Source organism: Lathyrus oleraceus, chromosome 5, assembly GCF_024323335.1.
Source record: "Lathyrus oleraceus cultivar Zhongwan6 chromosome 5, CAAS_Psat_ZW6_1.0, whole genome shotgun sequence".
Taxonomy (NCBI): Eukaryota; Viridiplantae; Streptophyta; class Magnoliopsida; order Fabales; family Fabaceae; genus Lathyrus; species Lathyrus oleraceus.
Genome location: NC_066583.1, coordinates 291,743,453 through 291,765,897, shown reverse-complemented (window position 1 = coordinate 291,765,897; position 22,445 = coordinate 291,743,453). Strand labels below are relative to the sequence as shown.

General features: G+C 35.2%; 1 protein-coding gene across 1 annotated transcript; it reads right to left on the bottom strand.

Annotated features, from left to right (window-relative positions):
* Window positions 1–915: 915 nt before the first annotated feature.
* Window positions 916–17,214, bottom strand: LOC127080255 (uncharacterized). The gene is made up of 4 exons (XM_051020583.1): window positions 16,853–17,214; window positions 16,453–16,762; window positions 15,912–16,221; window positions 916–1,211 (listed from the first exon to the last, which is right to left on the bottom strand). The coding sequence occupies exons 1-4, from the start codon at window positions 17,212–17,214 to the stop codon at window positions 916–918; spliced, it is 1,278 nt and encodes a 425-aa protein (XP_050876540.1).
* Window positions 17,215–22,445: the final 5,231 nt, after the last annotated feature.

Sequence of the window (22,445 nt, the reverse complement as noted above, 5' to 3'; positions counted from 1 at the left end):
GTTGGCTGCTGGTTTCCATATCGAAGGTTGGGATGGTTCCTCCAATTGGGGTGGTATTTATTGGTGGACAGGTCAGGAATGTTGTTGTACCTGTTCTGATTGTTGCCTTGATTGTAAAGGTTTACTGCATAAGCTTGAGGCAACTCAGTGATCGATTCATCATGCAAAATAGGACAAGTATCAGTTGGATGCTCAGGAGAAGTACAAATACCACACAGGTTTACCGCTTGAGTCTTACCTATTACCAACAATTTCACTAAAGAGGTGAGCTCGTCAATTCTGGCTTCTAAAGCTTTGTTGGAGGAAACTTGAATTTCGTTCACACCCTTTGCTTGGACATAATTGTTTCTGGTTGTAAATTGTTGGGAGTTCAGGGACATATTTTCGATCAAAGCTTTGGCGGCGGCTGGAGTTTTATCGACGAGTGCTCCACCGCTAGCAGCATCAAGAATATTCCTATCCATTGGTAACAAACCTTTATAAAAATACTGAATGAGCAATTGTTCGGTGATCTGGTGTTGAGGACAACTAGATACTAATTTCTTGAATCTTTCCCAATACTAAGCAAATGACTCATTATCCTATCTAATACCACAAATCTCTTTTCTGATCGAGGCTGCTCTGGAGGCAGGGAAGTATCTCTCTAAGAACACTCTTTTTAGAGCATTCCAGCTTGTGATCGAATTTGGCTCAAGATAATATATCCAATCCTTTGCTGCACCCTGCAATGAAAAAGGAAAAGCTCAAAGTTTGATATGGTCTTCAGTTATTCCTTCAGGCCTCAACGGTGTAGAGCACATAACCTGGAATTCTTTGAGATGTTTATGTGGATCCTCACCTGCAAGACCATTAAACTTTGGCAACAAGTGTATCAAACCAGATTTTAGTTCAAAAGGAGTGTCACCTTCAGGATATTCAACACAAGCCATTATAATTCACATCAGGGGCAACTAACTGCCTTAAAGCTCTTTGGTCAGCCATATCAAAAACAATTTCAGAATCCGAATCAAACAAGTTATGAAAGTAATCAGAATCAGAATCAGACTCAATTGTGGGTGGTGAACTATTGCTAGTCTGGCCTGCTCTACGACGTGTGTGCAAAGTTCTCTCTACCTCATGATCGAAATCAAAAAGCTCAGAACAAGAAGACCTAGTAGCCAGGACTAATGCACAACAATGCAATAACAATTGTGAAAATGCCCACAATGTCCCTAATAGTAAAAAACAAACACAATGAAGGAAAATGATTAAAATAAATTCATAAAAATAAACTAACACCGAAATTAATCTAATGACTTAAAACTAGAATTTTGAGAATTTTTTTGGATTTTTTTCGACTCTATGAAAACAGTAAAAAATTCATTAAAAATAGAAAAAAAGGATTTTTTTGAAGATTTGAGGCTGGAAACCCATAACTACTTGGTAGTATGGGATAAAAGATCGGGTGAATTTTTTACTCCTAATAGACGGAACAGATTTTTGTTCAGACTCAATTTTTCCAAAAACCGAATTTTTCGACTCTAGACGCGAATTGGCCAAAACCGCGAGGAACCTATGGCCTAAACGCAAGAACACTAAACCTATGACTCTAATGTTGATTAATAATCACAAGAATCCCCGACAACGGCGCCAATTTGATCCGCTGTCGCGCGCGAATCAAAACCGAGTTATTTTGAAAACGTAGTATAGCGACAATGACTCGAATCGTCTCTCAAGGATTCTTGATTATTACTAACCAAAGGTAAATCGATTTGGGGGGGGGGGGTTGGATTCATGGTCGATTAAGAAAAAAAATGATTATTAAATAACTGAATATTGAAATAAGCTGTTATGAAATAGGTGATTATAAAACAAACGGATTCACTGTGTCAGGTTCAACTTATCATCGATTGCTACAACTACGAATTCTATCCTATTTGAACATAATATCATTCAACAAACATGATCGACACTGTAAGGTATATATTCTTATTGCCGGATTAAGCATAGGATTATAGATATCGCAAATTTAACGGTTAAGTAGAGTTGAATTGCGATCAAAAGTCAAGAACATATATCATTCAAATTTAACCAACAATATTACATGGAAATCAGATTAAGCAAACAACAATCATATAATATTATTGAAAGGAATAGAATTCTAAATGCAATTATAACAATCTCAAAGTAGTGAACCTGAATACAGGAAATCCGTCCAGATAAATTAGTTCTCCATTACGGTTCTCTCAAGCGTCAGAAAAATAATTCGAGAATAGTAAAAAAAATGTGAATAGTGTTTTCGGCTGCTAGGTATTAGGGGAAAACCAATACAATCGTTTACAACCCAACTGGGTCAAATACATAACCCAGACCCAAAACTAACGATCCACAACTAAAATAAAACTAATGCTGCAGCTTCAAACGAAATTCTGGAAAATAAGCGCTCCGAATCTGACTTCGTCTCCAATACGAAAGTTGTAGCGCTTTCTCTTAGCTTTCCGGAGATTGTTAGAACACGTCAATCGGATTCCCGGAGCTCCAGTTATGATCGTTTTAGTACAGACTGTTAAAGCTGAAAATTAAATACGAAAATCAAATAACAATAAAAATAAACTAAAATGTAAAAACATTATAAAACATAAAAGTAAGCAAAGGAAATCAAAGAAATGCTTAAGAACAAACATAGGAGAATGTGCATTAAAATGCACTGATCAATATGACAGGTTAAATTTATTTATTTATTGACTTGAAGCCAATGAAGAAAGTATTTGTGACCTACGGAGATAATAACAAGGGTGAAATACTTGGTAAAGGTAGTGTAGGTAATCCCTCTTCTACTACTATCTCTGACGTAATATTTTTTGAAGATCTTAAACATAATCTGCTTAGCATTAGTCAACTATGCGACAAAGGTTACAAAATTACTTTTATAAATAATTTTTGCATAATTTAAAACAATGATAAGAAATATTATTCGTTTAAGGGCTTGAGGGTTAACAACATCTACATGCTTGACTTGAACGATATATCATTAACAAGCACTAAGTGTTTAGTAACCATGAGTGAAGACTCTTGGTTATGGCATAAAAGCTTAGCTCATGTTAATTTAGATATACTCAATAAAGTGGTCTCAAACGATTTAGTCATCGGTCAACCGAAAACTAAATTTTCAAAAGATCACCTATGCGATGAATGCCAAATGGGATAGCAAACAAGGGTCTCTTTTAAATTCAAAAATATTGTTTCAACTTCAAGACTAGAGCTCTCAAAATGAGCTACCCGACCCTAAACGGGCTGGCCCTGGTGGGCCTCGGGTTTTTTTTCGGGCTGGGCCTAAAATGCCCATATTGAATATGGGCTCCAATTTTACTACCCAGGCCTAACCCTGTCTGGGATGCGGGCTACTCGGCCCTAAACGGGCCTGACCCTAAATAAGCCCATTTAAAAAAAACAAATAATTCTCCTTATTTTATAAATAACCATATTATCCTTTTTTAAAATTATTTTTACTCTATTACTAAAATCATTTTAAGTTTACAAATAAATGATTTCAACTCTTTGTTCAAATTGCATAAATTAAAAAAAAATCATCAGCTCAAGACTACAAATTTATTACCAATTAACTCATTTAGTTACAAAAGATTTAGGTCAAAACTTAACTTGTCTTATGAACGAAATTCAACTAACTAGTTGCCGAATGAATTCCAAACTACTTCAAAATTAGTTTTATTGTATTGTCAGTCCTACCGTGTAAAAACACGTAAAAAAACAAATTAAAATAAAAAACTATTTATTTGCATAACTAAAAAAATCCTTAGAACATTTCATACCATTTAAAAACATCGAAAGTTCTGGTAGTAAAATCATGAATAAATAAAGAAAAATATTATAATAATATAATGAATATGAAAACATCATAACTAAATATAGATGTCGTCAAATGCGTACAAAACCAAATTCAAAAGCATCTGATACGGATGTTATAGTGTTGTTGTTTGTATCTCAAACTTACATTTACTAAATAATAATTAAATAAGTATGATTATTAATGGGCTAAGTAATTGAATAAAGTGTAATTACATTTACTAATGAATTTGTTGAATAATTGAATACTAATAGATGAACCAAATTCATGTGCTAAGTAAGGTAATTATTTTTAAAAAAAAATTATTTCGGGCTACTGGGCTACCCATGGCCCATACGGGCCGACCCATTTTTTAGGGTTTTTTCGGGTCGGGCCAAAAAAGGCCCAGAAAAATATGGGCTCAAAAAATAAGGCCCAGACCCTAACTTTTCCGGGCTCGATGGGCCGGCCCATGAGCTTCGGCCCATTTTGACGGCTCTATTAAAGACCCTTTGAGCTTCTCCCTTTGGATCTTTTTGGTCATTCTAGGAGAAAAAGCTTAGGTGAAAATTATTATGGTTTTGTTATAGTAGATGATTACTCTAGATTTTGTTGGACTATCTTTTTGCGTAGTAAAAATGAGACCTTTTCAACTTTTACTTATTTTGCAAAATTATCCCAAAATAAATTAAGCTCAAACATAGTTGCTATTCAAAGTTATCATGGAGGTGAATTTGAAAACCACCTCTTTGAAGATTATTGTGATAAACATGGTATTGAACATAATTTTTCCGCTACTAGAATCCACAAAAAATGGTGTTGTGGAATGCAAAAACAGAATTTTAGAGGAGTTGGCAAGAATTATGATCAATGAGAATAGTCTATCAAAATAATTTTGGGCCGATGCTATTAGAACGACGTGTTAAATTTTAAATAGGATACTTATACGTCCCATTTTGAACAAAACATCTTATGAACTTTTAAAAGGTAGAAAGCCCAATTTATCACATCTTCATGTCTTCAGATGCAAATGTTTTGTCTTAAATAATGGTAAGGATAACCTTGTAAAGTTTGATGCAAAAGATGATGAAGGTATATTCCTAGGATACTTTCAATCAATTAAAGCTTATAGAGTATACAATAAGAGATTACTTATTGTTGAAGGTTAGGTTCATGTCATGTTTGATGAATCTTGTCCGAGAAATGTAGGAAAAGGTATTTCTTTTCATGATATAGGTGTATGTTATACCCTAATTTTTAACCCTAAGATTCCACATACCATTGACATCCTTGCATACAAACAAGGTCACCTCTTGGACCCTCTCCCTCTCATATTTGGATTTTAGATTTTGTAGGGATCATCAAGCACCTCTTTGTTAATGTTTTACCTTTGTGTTTATATGTTCATTGCTTAACCACTAATCAAATAAGCAAGATATGTTTTGTTTTCTTTAAGTTTATTATGCAGGGTATGGCTTTTCATCAAGAGTATCAAGCATGATTCCTCAACTAGGTTTTCTTTGATTCCTCAGCAAAGCATGGCCAACCATTGATTCTCAAGGGGGCTATCTTTCAACGCATGATCTCAAAGGTTCTAAAGCACCTTTAAATCTCATTTTGATCAAGAGTACATCAAAGTTTTATGGTTTTCTTCTCAAGAAAAGTCAAAGGTTCATGTGTTTATTTCTATGCCTTCTTCACCAAGTTACCTCAAGCTTTGAGAAATCTAATTAAGACACACTCAATGAAACCTTATTTTGAGTTCATATGATCATCCATGTGCTTTGAAATGCAAGAAAAGTTTAAGTACGCAAGTTTGTTCCAAGTGGTTTGACCAAAAAAGTCAACATTAGAAGTCAAAGTTCCAAGAATCACAACTTCTTCAATTATCAACATTTTTTAATGCTTCTTTTTGCATATGACTCTTCTAAAAATCCTCTACAACGTCTTTTTACATGAAAAGAGCCAATTATTCTTAGAGGGTCATCAAAAGTTTGGAGACATTATAGGTCATTTGTGGACTTAGTGAAATTTGACTTATTTTCAAGTGACTTTTTCTCAGCTTTCAAGGTTTATAACTTCTTCAATTTTCAACATTTGAGGCTGATTATTTTTGCAAAATATTGTTTGTGATGCCCTCTACAAGTTTTCTTCAATGATCAAAGTTAAATTATGCTTGGAAGGCCATGAAATTTATTGATACATTACAAGTCATTTTCAGCCATTGGATACTTAAAATTTTCCAAGTTACATGATCTGTTTTTTGTGCCAATTTCAACATGCCATAACTTTGTGCTCAAGCATCCAAATTCAACCTTTCTTGGCACATTGTAATCTTTGTTATGATGTCAACACATTGCAAGAAGAATGAGATAAAAAAGCCTCATAAGTAAGATGCCCCATTGAGTTGAACATGGTGACTTAGAACTGAAGAAATCACCATTGCCCGAAATTTGAACTTCACTAATCTTATTCCCAAGCCAAATTAGCTTGTTTTTTGGACCTAAATATGTTTAACCAAGTCTCCAGAAGTTAATTGACCCTTGAAACACATCATTTGGATGACTTTTGATGGATTGCAAGTCACACTTTTCTCACATTTGGATCAAATTCGTTTTGCACGAATTAAGCTTGATTTCACACATATTTGGATCCAAACACATTCCCTATAAATAGAGGAAGCTATCACATTCATTTCCAAGCTTTGGAGAGCCAAGAAACCCCTGCTACAATCTGAAGTTTTCCAAAAAAGTTCAATATCGTGTTTTGAATTCCAGCTTATTTTAGTCCAATTTCTTGATTCCATTCGCATCTTCGGCATCCTCTAAAGCTTTTGCAACAATTCCCAAGATCTGAGACCTTATAAAGTGCTCTAACCAGATCGAGCTTCATCAAGTTCTGATCACCATTTGAACAAGGTAGTTCTGAGCACCATTTGAACTCAAACAAGTTACCACGATGTAGTCCTTCACTCCCTGTTGCTTTCCCCTAACTTATTTGATGTTGATTGATCGTGTTCATCATTTTTTCCCGTGGCTTGCTTGTTTATGAAACTTCTCTGAAGTTCCTCATGCTCGATTTAGATAAATGAATTTGGAGCATGATGTTGAATTCGTGATGAGAAGGCGATCACATTGGTGGTGGTCGCGTGTTCTGAATTTACCAAACGATGAAACTCTGGTGGAGGACCATCGGAGAAGACGATCAGAGTTTATCTCAGATCATCTAAGTTTGAGACACGCTGGACATATGAAATATTTTAATTGGTTCAATTTAAATGAAATCCCGTGTTTCATTTCAGCTAAATCCCATCGTGCGCCTTAACCTGAGGAGTGTTGGAAATGCCACGTCAATTAATAAGGCCTGATGCAACGCTCTGTGTTTTTTATGATTTTAATTATTTTTCTATTTTCATTTTTATTGCATTTTCTTTTAAAATTCATAGAAAATTCATTTTACATCCAAAAAACCCCAAAATGATTTCTAAAATTCTCTTTTATTTTTCTCCATCTGATTTTTATTTTTCCATATTTTATTTTCTATTTTCTGTGGAATTTCTCTTTTCTCTTTTGTTTTAATTGGTTTAAAAATATATTTTTTTGCATTTTTAAATTATGAAAAATTTATTATATGCTTCTTATTTTATTTCCAACCATCCATAATTTTCTTGACAATTTATTTGGTGTTTTGAAGGACCTTATGAAATTTTCATTTTATTTCTATTTTAAAATTCATTTAAAAAAACTTTTGGTACATTTTTATTTCATTTAATATCATTTTATATTTGTGTGACCTTTATGAACTTCTGTTGGCGTTGGATCATGCTGTTTTGCACCATAAGTCTCATCAAACTCAATGGATCTTGGGTGTTGACGGGGGTGAAAACCCTAATCCAACAAAATGGATGATTGACTTTGAGGATGACTTGATTAAACCTTTGATCCAATTTGGGGGTGATCTCTCTTATCTCCTTTTTATTCATCTCTTTCTTTCACCTTGGTCAAATGGATGACTTATGACCATCTTGTTCATGATGTATGGATTGATACTTGATGAACTTTCATTATTTCAAACCTACTGATCCGCTGTCGTACACTGGTCAAAACGAGTAATAATATATAATAAACGGAAAGCGACACCTCGAGTATCGTATCGCAAGGACTCTTGACAAATTAACCAAGTATGAAAACAAAATATGGGGGTTTCAATTCGATTAAGAATAAGTGATTATGAAAAGTGATTAAAAAAAGTGATTACAGAATAAGCTGACACGAACCAACCTACTGCATCATCTCCCGACTTATCATTGATTCTTATAAAATTCCAAATCCCTAACGGGTCTGCTCCTATTCGATTACAATTACCATTAACAAGCGTAAAGGAAATTATGCGAGTAATATTCCCAAATTCCGAATTAAGCAAACAAATTAAAAACTATTACGAATTAAGCAGACGCAACTTGATCGTTCGTGATAAAATAAAAGCTATGTTAAAACGAAATTGATTCGGGATCATCATTCATCAATCGAATTTAAGGATTCTATCCTATAGCAACATTTAGATTAAGCAAATAATTGGAATTATAAGAAGAATTCAAAGGAAACAAATTGGAATTAATAAAAACCTCAAAGAGGATTCTGAATTACAGCAGGTTGATTCAAAAGGGATTAGTTCTCCATAGTCATCTTGTTAGCTCTCAAAAAATCGTACATTAAAACATAAAAAAACTTAACCCTGTTTTTGGCTGCCTCCGCTAGGTAAAAACACCCAAACCCGTTTCACAACTCAACCGGGTCAAATGTACGATCCAGGCCCAATACAACTAACCCAAACAAAATATAAAAATAATGCAGCAGCTTCAACGAAATTTCTGGCCCTGCTACAGTCTGATTCAGCTCTCGACTTCTGAACAAAACTTGTAGATCTTTTTCTTAGCTTTCCATCAACTGGTAGCACGTCTCAATTCGATACTCCTAGCTCAAGATATGATTTTTCTCACGAAAGCTGCTAATGCTGAAAATTAAATACGAAAATTAAATAAGTGCAAAAATAAAATAAATTATGAAAACACATTAAAACATAAAAATAATCAAAGCAAACCGAAGAAATGCTTAAGTACAAACATGGAAGAACGTGCATCAAAATGCACTGATCAAATTCCCCCACACTTGAACTTTTGCACTCCGAGCAAAATGAAAAACAAAACAAAACACAGACACATCAACGGTTACTCATTCTAGGCTACAAGTCATCTTCGGTTAACTTTGCTTCGATAGGTACTAATCTTTAACACTAAGGACATTGTAAGAACACTAATCCACAGTTATGCAGACATAAACCTCCTGAATACACAAATCAACTCGAATCATGTTATTATATTAAAGCCCAACTTACTCATCCTTCTTTGGCTCTTTTTCATTCAGGCGCAATCACATTAAGCCCGTTATCTCCACACACTCATAGCAAGGCGACCGGTTAGTGACTCTGATCCTTTTCTGCACGGGGTTCTGGTACTTAAGTGACATAACCCTTTGCTTACTCAGTTGTAGTTGCGGGGGATCGGACCGTAATCCGCCCTACCAAGTTCAGCATCAGAAACCGCTGAACCAACTGACAACGAGTCTTATTTTCAATTTTTTTTTGAAGGTTCTACATCCATTGGGTTAAGTGACCGGGTGAGGGTTACCAAACTTAGAAGGTGCATTCCCTTTTCTTTCTCTTTTTCTTTTCTTTTTCGGAACACTCACTTATATTCACCGGCTTCCATGCGTAGAGTGTGTGTGAGATAGTGTTGACTGCTGAAATAAACTACTCAAGAGCTGTCAGAGGATGAGAATGTAAGGCTAAAACATAATAAAAATTCAACTCAATTTCCATATGCAGGAGACTTACGGTGTTAAAACAATACCGATCTTGTGAATTTTTCCCAAGTCTCCGCAAACTCGACTCAAAGTAACCTATAACCTAAAACTTTCAAGAAGATGCATTTATTTTATTTAAAATTTGAACCAAAAACAGAGAAAAATAAAACAAAGAAAACAAACAAATAAATGGTTCCCTGGAATATTCTCAAATTCCGAATTAAGCAAACGGATTAAAAACTATTGCGAATTAAGCAGACACAACTTGATCGTTCGTGATAAAATAAAAGCTATGTTAACACGAAATTGATTCGGGATTATCATTCATCAATCGAACTTAAGGATTCTATCCTATAGCAACAATTAGATTAAACAAATAATTGGAATTATAAGAAGAATTCAAAGGAAACAAATTGGAATTAATAAAAACCTTAAAGCGGATTCTGAATTACAGCAGGTTGATTTAAAAGGGATTAGTTCTCCATAGTCATCTCGCTAGCTCTTAAAAAATCGTACATGAACAAAAAAAATGTAACCCTCTTTTTGGCTGCCTAACCTAGGTAAAAACACCCAAACCCGTTTCACAACTCAACTGGGTCAAATGTACGATCCGGGCCCAATACAACTAACCCAAACAAAATATAAAAATAATGCAGCAGCTTCAACGAAATTTATGGCCCTGCTACAGTCTGATTCAGCTCTCGACTTCTGAACAAAACTTGTAGATCTTTTTCTTAGCTTTCCATCAACTGGTAGCACGTCTCAATTCGATACTCCTAGCTCAAGATATAATTTTTCTCACGAAAGCTGCTAATGCTGAAAATTAAATACGAAAATTAAATAAGTGCAAAAATAAAATAAATTATGAAAACACATTAAAACATAAAAATAATCAAAGCAAATCGAAGAAATGCTTAAGTACAAACATGGAAGAACGTGCATCAAAATGCACTGAGCAAATTCCCCCACACTTGAACTTTTGCACTCCGAGCAAAATGAAAACAAAACAAAACACAGACACATCAGCGGTTACTCATTCTAGGTTACAAGTCATCTTCGGTTAACTTTGCTTCGATAGGTACTAATCTTTAACACTAAGGACATTGTAAGAACACTAATCCACAGTTATGCAGACATAAACCTCCTGAATACACAAATCAACTCGAATCATGTTATTATATTAAAGCCCAACTTACTCATCCTTCTTTGGCTCTTTTTCATTCAGGCGCAATCACATTAAGCCCGTTATCTCCACACACTCATAGCAAGGCGACCGGTTAGTGACTCTGATCCTTTTCTGCACGGGGTTCTGGTACTTAAGTGACATAACCCTTTGCTTACTCAGTTGTAGTTGCGGGGGATCGGACCGTAATCCGCCCTACCAAGTTCAGCATCAGAAACCGCTGAACCAACTGACAACGAGTCTTATTTTCAAATTTTTTTTGAAGGTTCTACATCCATTGGGTTAAGTGACCGGGTGAGGGTTACCAAACTTAGAAGGTGCATTCCCTTTTCTTTCTCTTTTTCTTTTCTTTTTCGGAACACTCACTTATATTCATCGGCTTCCCTGCGTAGAGTGTGTGTGAGATGGTGCTGACTGCTGAAATAAACTACTCAAGAGCTGTCAGAGGATGAGAATGTAAGGCTAAAACATAATAAAAATTCAACTCAATTTCCATATGCAGGAGACTTACGGTGTTAAAACAATACCGATCTTGTGAATTTTTCCCAAGTCTCCGCAAACTCGACTCAAAGTAACCTATAGCCTAAAACTTTCAAGAAGATGCATTTATTTTATTTAAAATTTGAACCAAAAACAGAGAAAAATAAAACAAAGAAAACAAACAAATAAATGGTTCCCTGGAATATTCTCAAATTCCGAATTAAGCAAACGGATTAAAAACTATTGCGAATTAAGCAGACACAACTTGATCGTTCGTGATAAAATAAAAGCTATGTTAACACGAAATTGATTCGGGATTATCATTCATCAATCGAACTTAAGGATTCTATCCTATAGCAACAATTAGATTAAGCAAATAATTGGAATTATAAGAAGAATTCAAAGGAAACAAATTGGAATTAATAAAAACCTTAAAGCGGATTCTGAATTACAGCAGGTTGATTTAAAAGGGATTAGTTCTCCATAATCATCTCGCTAGCTCTTAAAAATCGTACATGAACAAAAAAAATGTAACCCTCTTTTTGGCTGCCTAACCTAGGTAAAAACATCCAAACCCATTTCACAACTCAACCGGGTCAAATGTACGATCCGGGCCCAATACAACTAACCCAAACAAAATATAAAAATAATGCAGCAGATTCAACGAAATTTATGGCCTTGCTACAGTCTGATTCAGCTCTAGACTTCTGAACAAAACTTGTAGATCTTTTTCTTAGCTTTCCATCAACTGGTAGCACGTCTCAATTCGATACTCCTAGCTCAAGATATGATTTTTCTCACGAAAGCTGCTAATGCTGAAAATTAAATACGAAAATTAAATAAGTGCAAAAATAAAATAAATTATGAAAACACATTAAAACATAAAAATAATCAAAGTAAACCGAAGAAATGCTTAAGTACAAACATGTAAGAACGTGCATCAAAATGCACTGATCAAATTCTCCCACACTTGAACTTTTACACTCCGAGCAAAATGAAAAACAAAACAAAACACAGACACATCAACGGTTACTCATTCTAGGCTACAAGTCATCTTCGGTTAACTTTGCTTCGATAGGTACTAATCTTTAACACTAAGGACATTGTAAGAACACTAATCCACAGTTATGCAGACATAAACCTCCTGAATACACAAATCAACTCGAATCATGTTATTATATTAAAGCCCAACTTACTCATCCTTCTTTGGCTCTTTTTCATTCAGGCGCAATCACATTAAGCCCGTTATCTCCACACACTCATAGCAAGGCGACCGGTTAGTGACTCTGATCCTTTTCTGCACGGGGTTCTGGTACTTAAGTGACATAACCCTTTGCTTACTCAGTTGTAGTTGCGGGGGATCGGACCGTAATCCGCCCTACCAAGTTCAGCATCAGAAACCGCTGAACCAACTGACAACGAGTCTTATTTTCAAATTTTTTTTGAAGGTTCTACATCCATTGGGTTAAGTGACCGGGTGAGGGTTACCAAACTTAGAAGGTGCATTCCCTTTTCTTTCTCTTTTTCTTTTCTTTTTCGGAACACTCACTTATATTCATCGGCTTCCCTGCGTAGAGTGTGTGTGAGATGGTGCTGACTGCTGAAATAAACTACTCAAGAGCTGTCAGAGGATGAGAATGTAAGGCTAAAACATAATAAAAATTCAACTCAATTTCCATATGCAGGAGACTTACGGTGTTAAAACAATACCGATCTTGTGAATTTTTCCCAAGTCTCCGCAAACTCGACTCAAAGTAACCTATAGCCTAAAACTTTCAAGAAGATGCATTTATTTTATTTAAAATTTGAACCAAAAACAGAGAAAAATAAAACAAAGAAAACAAACAAATAAATGGTTCCCTGGAATATTCTCAAATTCCGAATTAAGCAAACGGATTAAAAACTATTGCGAATTAAGCAGACACAACTTGATCGTTCGTGATAAAATAAAAGCTATGTTAACACGAAATTGATTCGGGATTATCATTCATCAATCGAACTTAAGGATTCTATCCTATAGCAACAATTAGATTAAGCAAATAATTGGAATTATAAGAAGAATTCAAAGGAAACAAATTGGAATTAATAAAAACCTTAAAGCGGATTCTGAATTACAGCAGGTTGATTTAAAAGGGATTAGTTCTCCATAATCATCTCGCTAGCTCTTAAAAAATCGTACATGAACAAAAAAAATGTAACCCTCTTTTTGGCTGCCTAACCTAGGTAAAAACATCCAAACCCATTTCACAACTCAACCGGGTCAAATGTACGATCCGGGCCCAATACAACTAACCCAAACAAAATATAAAAATAATGCAGCAGATTCAACGAAATTTATGGCCTTGCTACAGTCTGATTCAGCTCTAGACTTCTGAACAAAACTTGTAGATCTTTTTCTTAGCTTTCCATCAACTGGTAGCACGTCTCAATTCGATACTCCTAGCTCAAGATATGATTTTTCTCACGAAAGCTGCTAATGCTGAAAATTAAATACGAAAATTAAATAAGTGCAAAAATAAAATAAATTATGAAAACACATTAAAACATAAAAATAATCAAAGTAAACCGAAGAAATGCTTAAGTACAAACATGTAAGAACGTGCATCAAAATGCACTGATCAAATTCTCCCACACTTGAACTTTTACACTCCGAGCAAAATGAAAAACAAAACAAAACACAGACACATCAACGGTTACTCATTCTAGGCTACAAGTCATCTTCGGTTAACTTTGCTTCGATAGGTACTAATCTTTAACACTAAGGACATTGTAAGAACACTAATCCACAGTTATGCAGACATAAACCTCCTGAATACACAAATCAACTCGAATCATGTTATTATATTAAAGCCCAACTTACTCATCCTTCTTTGGCTCTTTTTCATTCAGGCGCAATCACATTAAGCCCGTTATCTCCACACACTCATAGCAAGGCGACCGGTTAGTGACTCTGATCCTTTTCTGCACGGGGTTCTGGTACTTAAGTGACATAACCCTTTGCTTACTCAGTTGTAGTTGCGGGGGATCGGACCGTAATCCGCCCTACCAAGTTCAGCACCAGAACCCGCTGAACCAACTACAAAAGAGTCTTATTTCCAACTTTTTTTTGAAGGTTCCACAATCGTTGGGTTAAGTGACCGGGTGAGGGTCAACAAACTTAGAAGGTGCATTCCTTTATTTTTTTCTCTTTTTCTTTTTCGGAACATTCACTTATATTCATCAGCTTCCCTGCGTAGAGTGTGTGTGAGATGGTGCTGACTGCTGAAATAAACTACTCAAGAGCTGTCAGAGGATGAGAATGTAAGGCTAAAACATAATAAAAATTAAACTCAATTTTCATATGCAGGAGACTTGCGGTGTTAAAACAATACCGATCTTATGAATATTTCCCAAGTCTCCGCAAACTCGACTCAAAGTAACCTATAGCCTAAAACTTTCAAGAAGATGCACTTTTTTTATTTTAAATTTGAACAAAAAACAGAGAAAAATAAAACAAAGAAAACAAACAAATAAATGGTTCCCTCCCCCACACTTAAAACATACATTGTCCTTAATGAAAGAGCATAAATATACAATAAGAGTGAGAGAAAGGAAAGAACACACCCGATGAGTCAAGGCGGATAAGTGATTGCATAAACAGCCTTTCCCAAAGAGATCTCTTCTACAGTTTCTTCTTCCAAAGTCGGGTTCTCATGGAGTAGCTTTGGGGAGTGTCCATTGACCTTGAAATTTTGATTAATGCATTTGTGTTGTATTCTAGGATCAAAGAAGTATCTTCGATAAGTAAAAGTGTTGAATGGACACGTGAAAGCGATCTCCTTTTTTATAATATCAAGAATTAAAGGATTATGGGGCTGCCTCACTACTTTTGTTTCATCTTTAAGTGAGATCCTATGCATACATATGGATGAGCTAATATCACGAGTGCCAGCCAAGGTCCATCCAATTCCCTTCTTATATTTCTGATTAAGTTGAAGCTTTGATGAATAATATGAATCCTCGGGAAGTGGTTTAGGCTCTAAAGAATGTGGTTGTTCAATGCATGGTATGTTTGGGGCAGCCGGAATGTCAAGAGCTTCATCCAAATAAACAACTTCGTTTATACTATCACCCTGCAAGGCAGCATCAATCTCAGCACAAACAACACAAAGGTTAGTGTTAGTACAATCATCACATGAATAAACATCATCAAACTCAGATAGAGATGGAAAACCAAGTGAAAATAATTCAGAAAAGGTGTCATCAACCAACTCAGAGATCAATTCAATATGAAAAATAGAATTCTCCTCCAAGGGATGTTTCATGGCATCGAAAATGTTAAATTTTTCGACAATGTCACCAAATTCCATGAACATGGTTCCATCGTCGACATCAATTTTTATTTTCGCCGTTTTCATGAACGGTCTGCCTAAAATGATGGGCGATCTGCTTGAATTTGTTTCTCCATTCATGTCCAGAATGTAGAAATCTACAGGAAAAATCAAGTCATTAACTTGAACAAGCACATCTTCCACTACTCTTATGGGGCGAGCATTACTTCTGTTCGCTAGTTGAATGATTAAACCTGTATGCTGTAAAGGACCAAGATCAAGGTTATTATAAACAGAAGTAGGAATAACATTAATGTCTGCTCCCAAATCAAGCATGCAATTGTCGAATTCACTATCTCCAATGGTACATGGAATATAAAAAGTTCCTGGATCCTTGCACTTTTGGGGTATGGCCTGATTGAGGGATGAAACAGTAGCTTTTTCAGGTGAATGTTTAGGTTGGATAAGGGCTGAAATGTTTCGTCCCAAATATACTCTCTCATTGCCCTTCAACCTTTTCTTACTTGTGCACAAGTCTTTTAGAAATTTTGCATACTTTGGAACCTGCTTAATAACATCAAGTAGCGGAATGTTTACCGCAACCTTTTGGAAAACATCCAGTATCTCTCTTTCCTTGTCTCCCTCCTCAATTCTTTTATTTTTCAGAACTCTATGTGGGAAGGGGACTGGTGGCCTATACTCCTTTTCTTTAATTTTTTCAGTTTCGCCCACAACAGAAGAAGGAGAAGAAAGTTCAGCTGGGTGAGGCTCAGAAGGAGAAAGTTCAGAAGTTACCTCAATGATTTTTTTATTTTTTTCAGGGGCTGGTTCTATAACTTTTCCGGATCTCAAAGAAATTGCGCTCACATTAGCATTAGGACCATTCGGATTGACAACTGTCTGGGCTGGAAGTTGGTTCGAACCTTGAGCTTGCATGTTATTTATTTGAGTAGCAAGCTGTCCCATCTGTGTGTTCAAGGTCTGAATGCTAGCATCGGTCCTTTGTTGGAGCTGGAGGTTGTTCACGGCCATTTGCTTAACAAGATCCTCCAAGGATGGTCCGGAAGGTGCAAGGGCAGCCACTTGAGGTGAGTTATGTTGTTGGCTGATTGGCGGGTTTCCATATCGAAGGTTGGGATGGTTCCTCCAATTGGGATGGTATTTGTTGGTGGACAGGTCAGGAGTGTTGTTGTACCTATTTTGATTGTAAAGGTTGGCTGCATAAGCTTGTGGCAGCTCAGTAATGGACTCGTCTCTCAGAATAGAACAAGTATCGGTCGGGTGCTCAGGAGAAGTACAAATGCCACACAAAGTTGCTGTTTGAGGTTTTGCTACTGCCAACTGTTTGACCAAGGCAGTGAGTTCGTCAATTCTGGTATCTAAAGCTTTGTTGGAAGAAACTTGAATTTGACTCACGCCTTTGCTTTGCACAGAATTGTCTCTAGTGGTGAACTGTTGAGAATTAAGAGACTTATTTTCAATAAGGGCTTTGGCAGCAACTGGAGTTTTATCGACTAATGCTCCACCACTAACAGCATCAAGAATGTTCCTGTCCATCGGTAACAAACCCTCATAAAAGTATTGGATGAGAAGTTGCTCAGTGATCTGGTGTTGAGGGCAGCTAGATACCAAGTGCTTGAATCTCTCCCAATACTCGGTCAGCGACTCATTGCCTTGTCTAATACCACAAATCTCCTTTCTTATTGAGGCAACTCTGGAGGCAGGAAATTATCTTTCCAAGAACACTTTTTTCAGGGCTGTCCAACTTGCAATTGAGTTTGGCTCGAGATAATAAATCCAATCCTTTGCTACACCCTGCAATGAATCGACAAAAAATCGGAATAATTTGAGACAATTTGTTTAAAAACATATTTTTTTTCCTAAACCGCAAAAAGACCAAGACACAAGAAGTTTAGAGAAAAGAAATGCTAAAACACAATACCTAAAATTATAATAATGGTTAAGATCTACAAGAGTCCCCGGCAATGGCGCCAATTTGATCCGCTGTCGCACACGGGTCAAAACGAGTAATAATATATAGTAAACGGAAAGCGACACCTCGAGTATCGTATCGCAAGGACTCTTGACAAACTAATCAAGTATGAAAACAAAATATGGGGGTTTCAATTCGATTTAGAATAAGTGATTATGAAAAGTGATTAAAAAAAATGATTATAGAACAAGCTGACACAAACCAACATACTACATCATCTTCCGACTTATCATTGATTCTTATAAAATTCCAAATCCCTAACGGGTCTGCTCCTATTCGATTACAATTACCATTAACAAGCGTAAAGGAAATTATGCGAGTAATATTCCCAAATTCCGAATTAAGCAAACGGATTAAAAACTATTGCGAATTAAGCAGACGCAACTTGATCGTTCGTGATAAAATAAAAGCTATGTTAACACGAAATTGATTCGGGATCATCATTCATCAATCAAATTTAAGGATTCTATCCTATAGCAACAATTAGATAAAGCAAATAATTGGAATTATAAGAATAATTCAAAGGAAACAAATTGGAATTAATAAAAACCTCAAAGCGGATTCTGAATTACAGCAGGTTGATTCAAAAGGGATTAGTTCTCCATAGTCATCTCGCTAGCTCTCAAAAAATCGTACATGAACAGAAAAAATGTAACCCTCTTTTTGGCTTCCTAACCTAGGTAAAAACACCCAAACCCGTTTCACAACTCAACCGGGTCAAATGTACGATCCGGGCCCAATACAACTAACCCAAACAAAATATAAAAATAATGTAACAGCTTCAACAAAATTTCTGGCCCTGCTACAGTCTGATTCAGCTCTCGACTTCTGAACAAAAGTTGTAGATCTTTTTTTTAGCTTTCCATCGACTGGTAGCTTGTCTCGATCCGATACTCCTAGCTCAAGATATGATTTTTCTCGCGAAAACTGCTAATGCTGAAAATTAAATACGAAAATTAAATAAGTGCAAAAATAACATAAATTATGAAAACACATTAAGTCATAAAAATAATCAAACCAAACCGAAGAAATGCTTAAGTACAAACATGGAAGAACGTGCATCAAAATGCACTGATCACCTACCTTCTAATTGATCATGGATTATTTAAGATATTTTGAATTGATGCATAAGTTTGTCCTAAGCACTATGAAGTATGGATTGAAGTAATGGACCATCCTCCTAGCCTTTATGCTCGAGCATTTCTTTTATTCTTTTTGTATGACATGACTTTAGGAGAATGATTTATATATCATTTCTCTAGCATGTATTAATACAAACATTATTATTGTCTGACCTCAGATAGTTGTGACTTCTACATAAATCCAATTACGATTGCTTAACATAGCGCTAAATTTATTCCGAAAGTAAGGCATTTTTATAAGTGAGATTGTAAGTCTTCTACTCCTCATGGTATTGTGTGAAAATATTGCTCCCTTTTAATTTATGAGAGCTAGTGACATACTTGTTGATTTTATCCAAGTTGGAGTCCTTCTCATGGTGATGTACAGGTTCATATTTTCATGCTTGTGGGTGGATAGTTGAGTGTTCTCCAAAAAATGACCAAACCATCTTTCATTTTTGATCACTAATATAATTTACTAACATATTATTATATTAACTTTATTTTAATTTCATTTATTTTATGCTTTTATTTCTTGTTATTTATTTTATGCTTTTATTTTAGCATCTCATATCATATTGTTTTATAGATTATGCTATTTGTTCTTTGTCAATTTGGACTTTAATTTTCTTTTAAAGACACTAATAAAGAAAAAAACCCAATTATTTTTTGGTTCTTTTTATTCATGGACTTGAGGTTACTATCCTTATCATTGTTATGAAGTTATGGACTTAGAGCTAGGACCCTGACCTTTGCTTTGGGAGATTGTGATTTGAGACCTTTAGATCCATCTGATACCTTTGAATTTGGACTTCTTTTGGAGACTTGTTTGGGTTACTTTGGTTACATCTGATACATGGATTATTATTTGCTTATTTGGCTTGCTTGAGGCTTAATCCAAATGAGGGAATTCTTGCTTGACTTATGTCATAAAACTTGCTATCTCTTAGTTATATCTTTCATCCCTAGCTTTTACTTTATGCTCTAAGATAGTCTCTTCTTCTCATATCCTTCTTTAATTTTCAAAATCTACTCTTTTTTTTTCCAAAACATTCTTGTTTTCTAACTTGAACCACTATCTCAATAAACCTTGACTTTTTGTCAAGTGATTTTCAAAACCTTTTCCCAATAAATTCTAATCCATCTTAAGCATATTTAGACCAATTTCAAAAGACTAAAAAATGCATAATTCACTCATATAATTTTTGTGCCCTTTGTGCACTTTTCCCTTTAAAACTTTTCTCAAAGCTTAGACATGAGTCATTTAAATAGTTGAGATGTAATTCTACTATCTACATAGTATTGATGATAATTCTTTTCCATCTAAGAGAGTTAGTGGCATACTTGTAGATTTTTATCCAAGTTGGAGCCCTTCTCATGATGATGCAAAGTTTCTCATACTTGTGGGTGACTAGTTGAGTATTCTCCTTAAAATGAAAAAATGTATTTTCATAAAAAAATAAATCAAAACAAACATCTTTGATACTCTTACCATGAACTACGGGGTTTTGATCTTCCATTGCACTTTGTTGGTACGTAGGCATGAGACTTCAAAAGTCTCGGCAAACACAAAAATTAAGAAAAATTCTTCTTTCCCCATCTCTACAATCTTTTGCAAACAACACATTTTTTAAACTAAAATGTACATATTTTCAAAGAGGTTCCCATGGAGTACCATGGATGTTTAGGGTGCTCATACCTTTCCTTTGCATAATTAACCCTCAGACCCTTATCTCTTTTTATTAGTTTTGTTTTTAAAACTTCTTTGGGTTTTGTTCGTACTTTTTCCCTTTTCCTTTGGAAATAATAAAAGCACGGTGGCGACTCTTGCTTTATGAGTTAAGTTAATAAATAACATAATCTCAAAATATTTACCGCTACAGTGTATCTTCAGAAGACATACTCAATGACATCGAAAAGGGAATTGAGCAACATGAAGAGGTGAAACTTGAGGAGGAGGAAGATGACAATCTTGAAAAGGAGAAGGATAAGAGTTCAACTAAAGTGAATAGTATTCCTTTAGCTTGGAGGTCTTCCAAAGACCATCCAATGGACAACACTATTGGGAATATCAACAAAGGCGTGACCACACGCTCTAAGCCTAGTAATTTCTATTATTTTTTGCTTTTGTTTCAGAATGGAAGTTTCAAATTCTATTGACACTCCGATGCCCACAAATGAAAACTTGGATAGAGACGAACATGGAAAGGATGTTGACGTTAAAATTTATAGAGGTATGATTAGATCTCTTCTATACCTCACTGCATCAAGGCCTGATTTAATGTTTACTGTGTACATGTGTGCTCGATATTAATCCGCTCCCAAGAATCACATTTAAAAGCCATAAAGCACACTCTTAAATACCTTTATGTACATCTATGTATGGGACTTGGTTTTCTAAAGGAAGTGATTATAGTTTGGTTGGTTACTCCGATTCCAATTTTTCCAGTTGCAAATCAGATAGGAAAAGTACTAGTGGTACATGCCACTTATTTTCAAACTCCTTATTTAGTTGGAATAACAAGAAGAAAGTCTTCGTTGCTTTGTCAACTGTCGAGGCAGAATATGTCGCAACCGGTAGTTGTTGCGCTCAAATTCTTTGGCTCAAACAACAACTACTTGACTTTGATATTAAACTTGAACGTATTCCTATCATGTGTGACAACACTAGTGTGATCAACTTAACCTAAAACATGGTGTTAAATTTTCGTACTAAATATATTCGTCGAGAATTGGGCATTCTCGATATCTCAAATCTTGCCTAACATATGTTGAATGCATGCACTTTCCATATTTTGTTTAACTTTTGTTCGAAAGTTCATTTTTGTGTGAAGTGCATTCTCCGTCTCACCCTATGAGGTAATATCGTTATCTATTTATCTCATTGCCCTTAAAGTTTATATGAAAGGTATTGTCTAACTATGACTAAATTGATTACATGTTTATGATCCATGATTATGTGATATCAATGATGAATCATGAAGATAATATATGTTCACTTCCAAAAATTTCAATTGATTACACATGAGTTTTCAATTTATATGCGTATAGTGACATCTTGTTTTATCTCTTCATCATATGTATCTCATATCATTAACGTAAAACATTTAAAGTAGTTATAATGATACATGTGGGTTAGCATGTTATTTATCTTTACCCTGCATGAAAAATGAATTTATGCTTTCATGTCCTTTTTGTTTATTGTATTCTTATGCTGCAACCATTTATGTCAACTGTGATTTGGATATTTTGTTGCTATACTTGGTTGTGTATTTATGATTTAGTTTCGATTTCAATTAAGATATGATTCTATGTGAGTGCATGTTTTATTTGGATCATTTAATCTCTGCAACGCCTCTGAGTGTGTTTATTTCTATATGTTGTTGTGTTTCGTTCATGATACTTATCATGTTTTCTATCTTTGCCTCTTTTTGGTGTTGTCAAAGGGGGAGAAACACAAATTTTATGATGCACATTGTCATACGGTGAACTGACTTTTTTGTGTGTTTAATCGCAATGTCGCGGTTAGCAAGAGTCGCCACCGACTTTTCTTTTATCCAATAAGGAAAGGTGGAAAAGAACAGGAAAGACCTTAATTTAGATTCTTAGGCTCGGGAGGTACGTTATACAAAGGGAAGGTGTTAGCACCCTTTGTATCCATGGTTATCCATGGG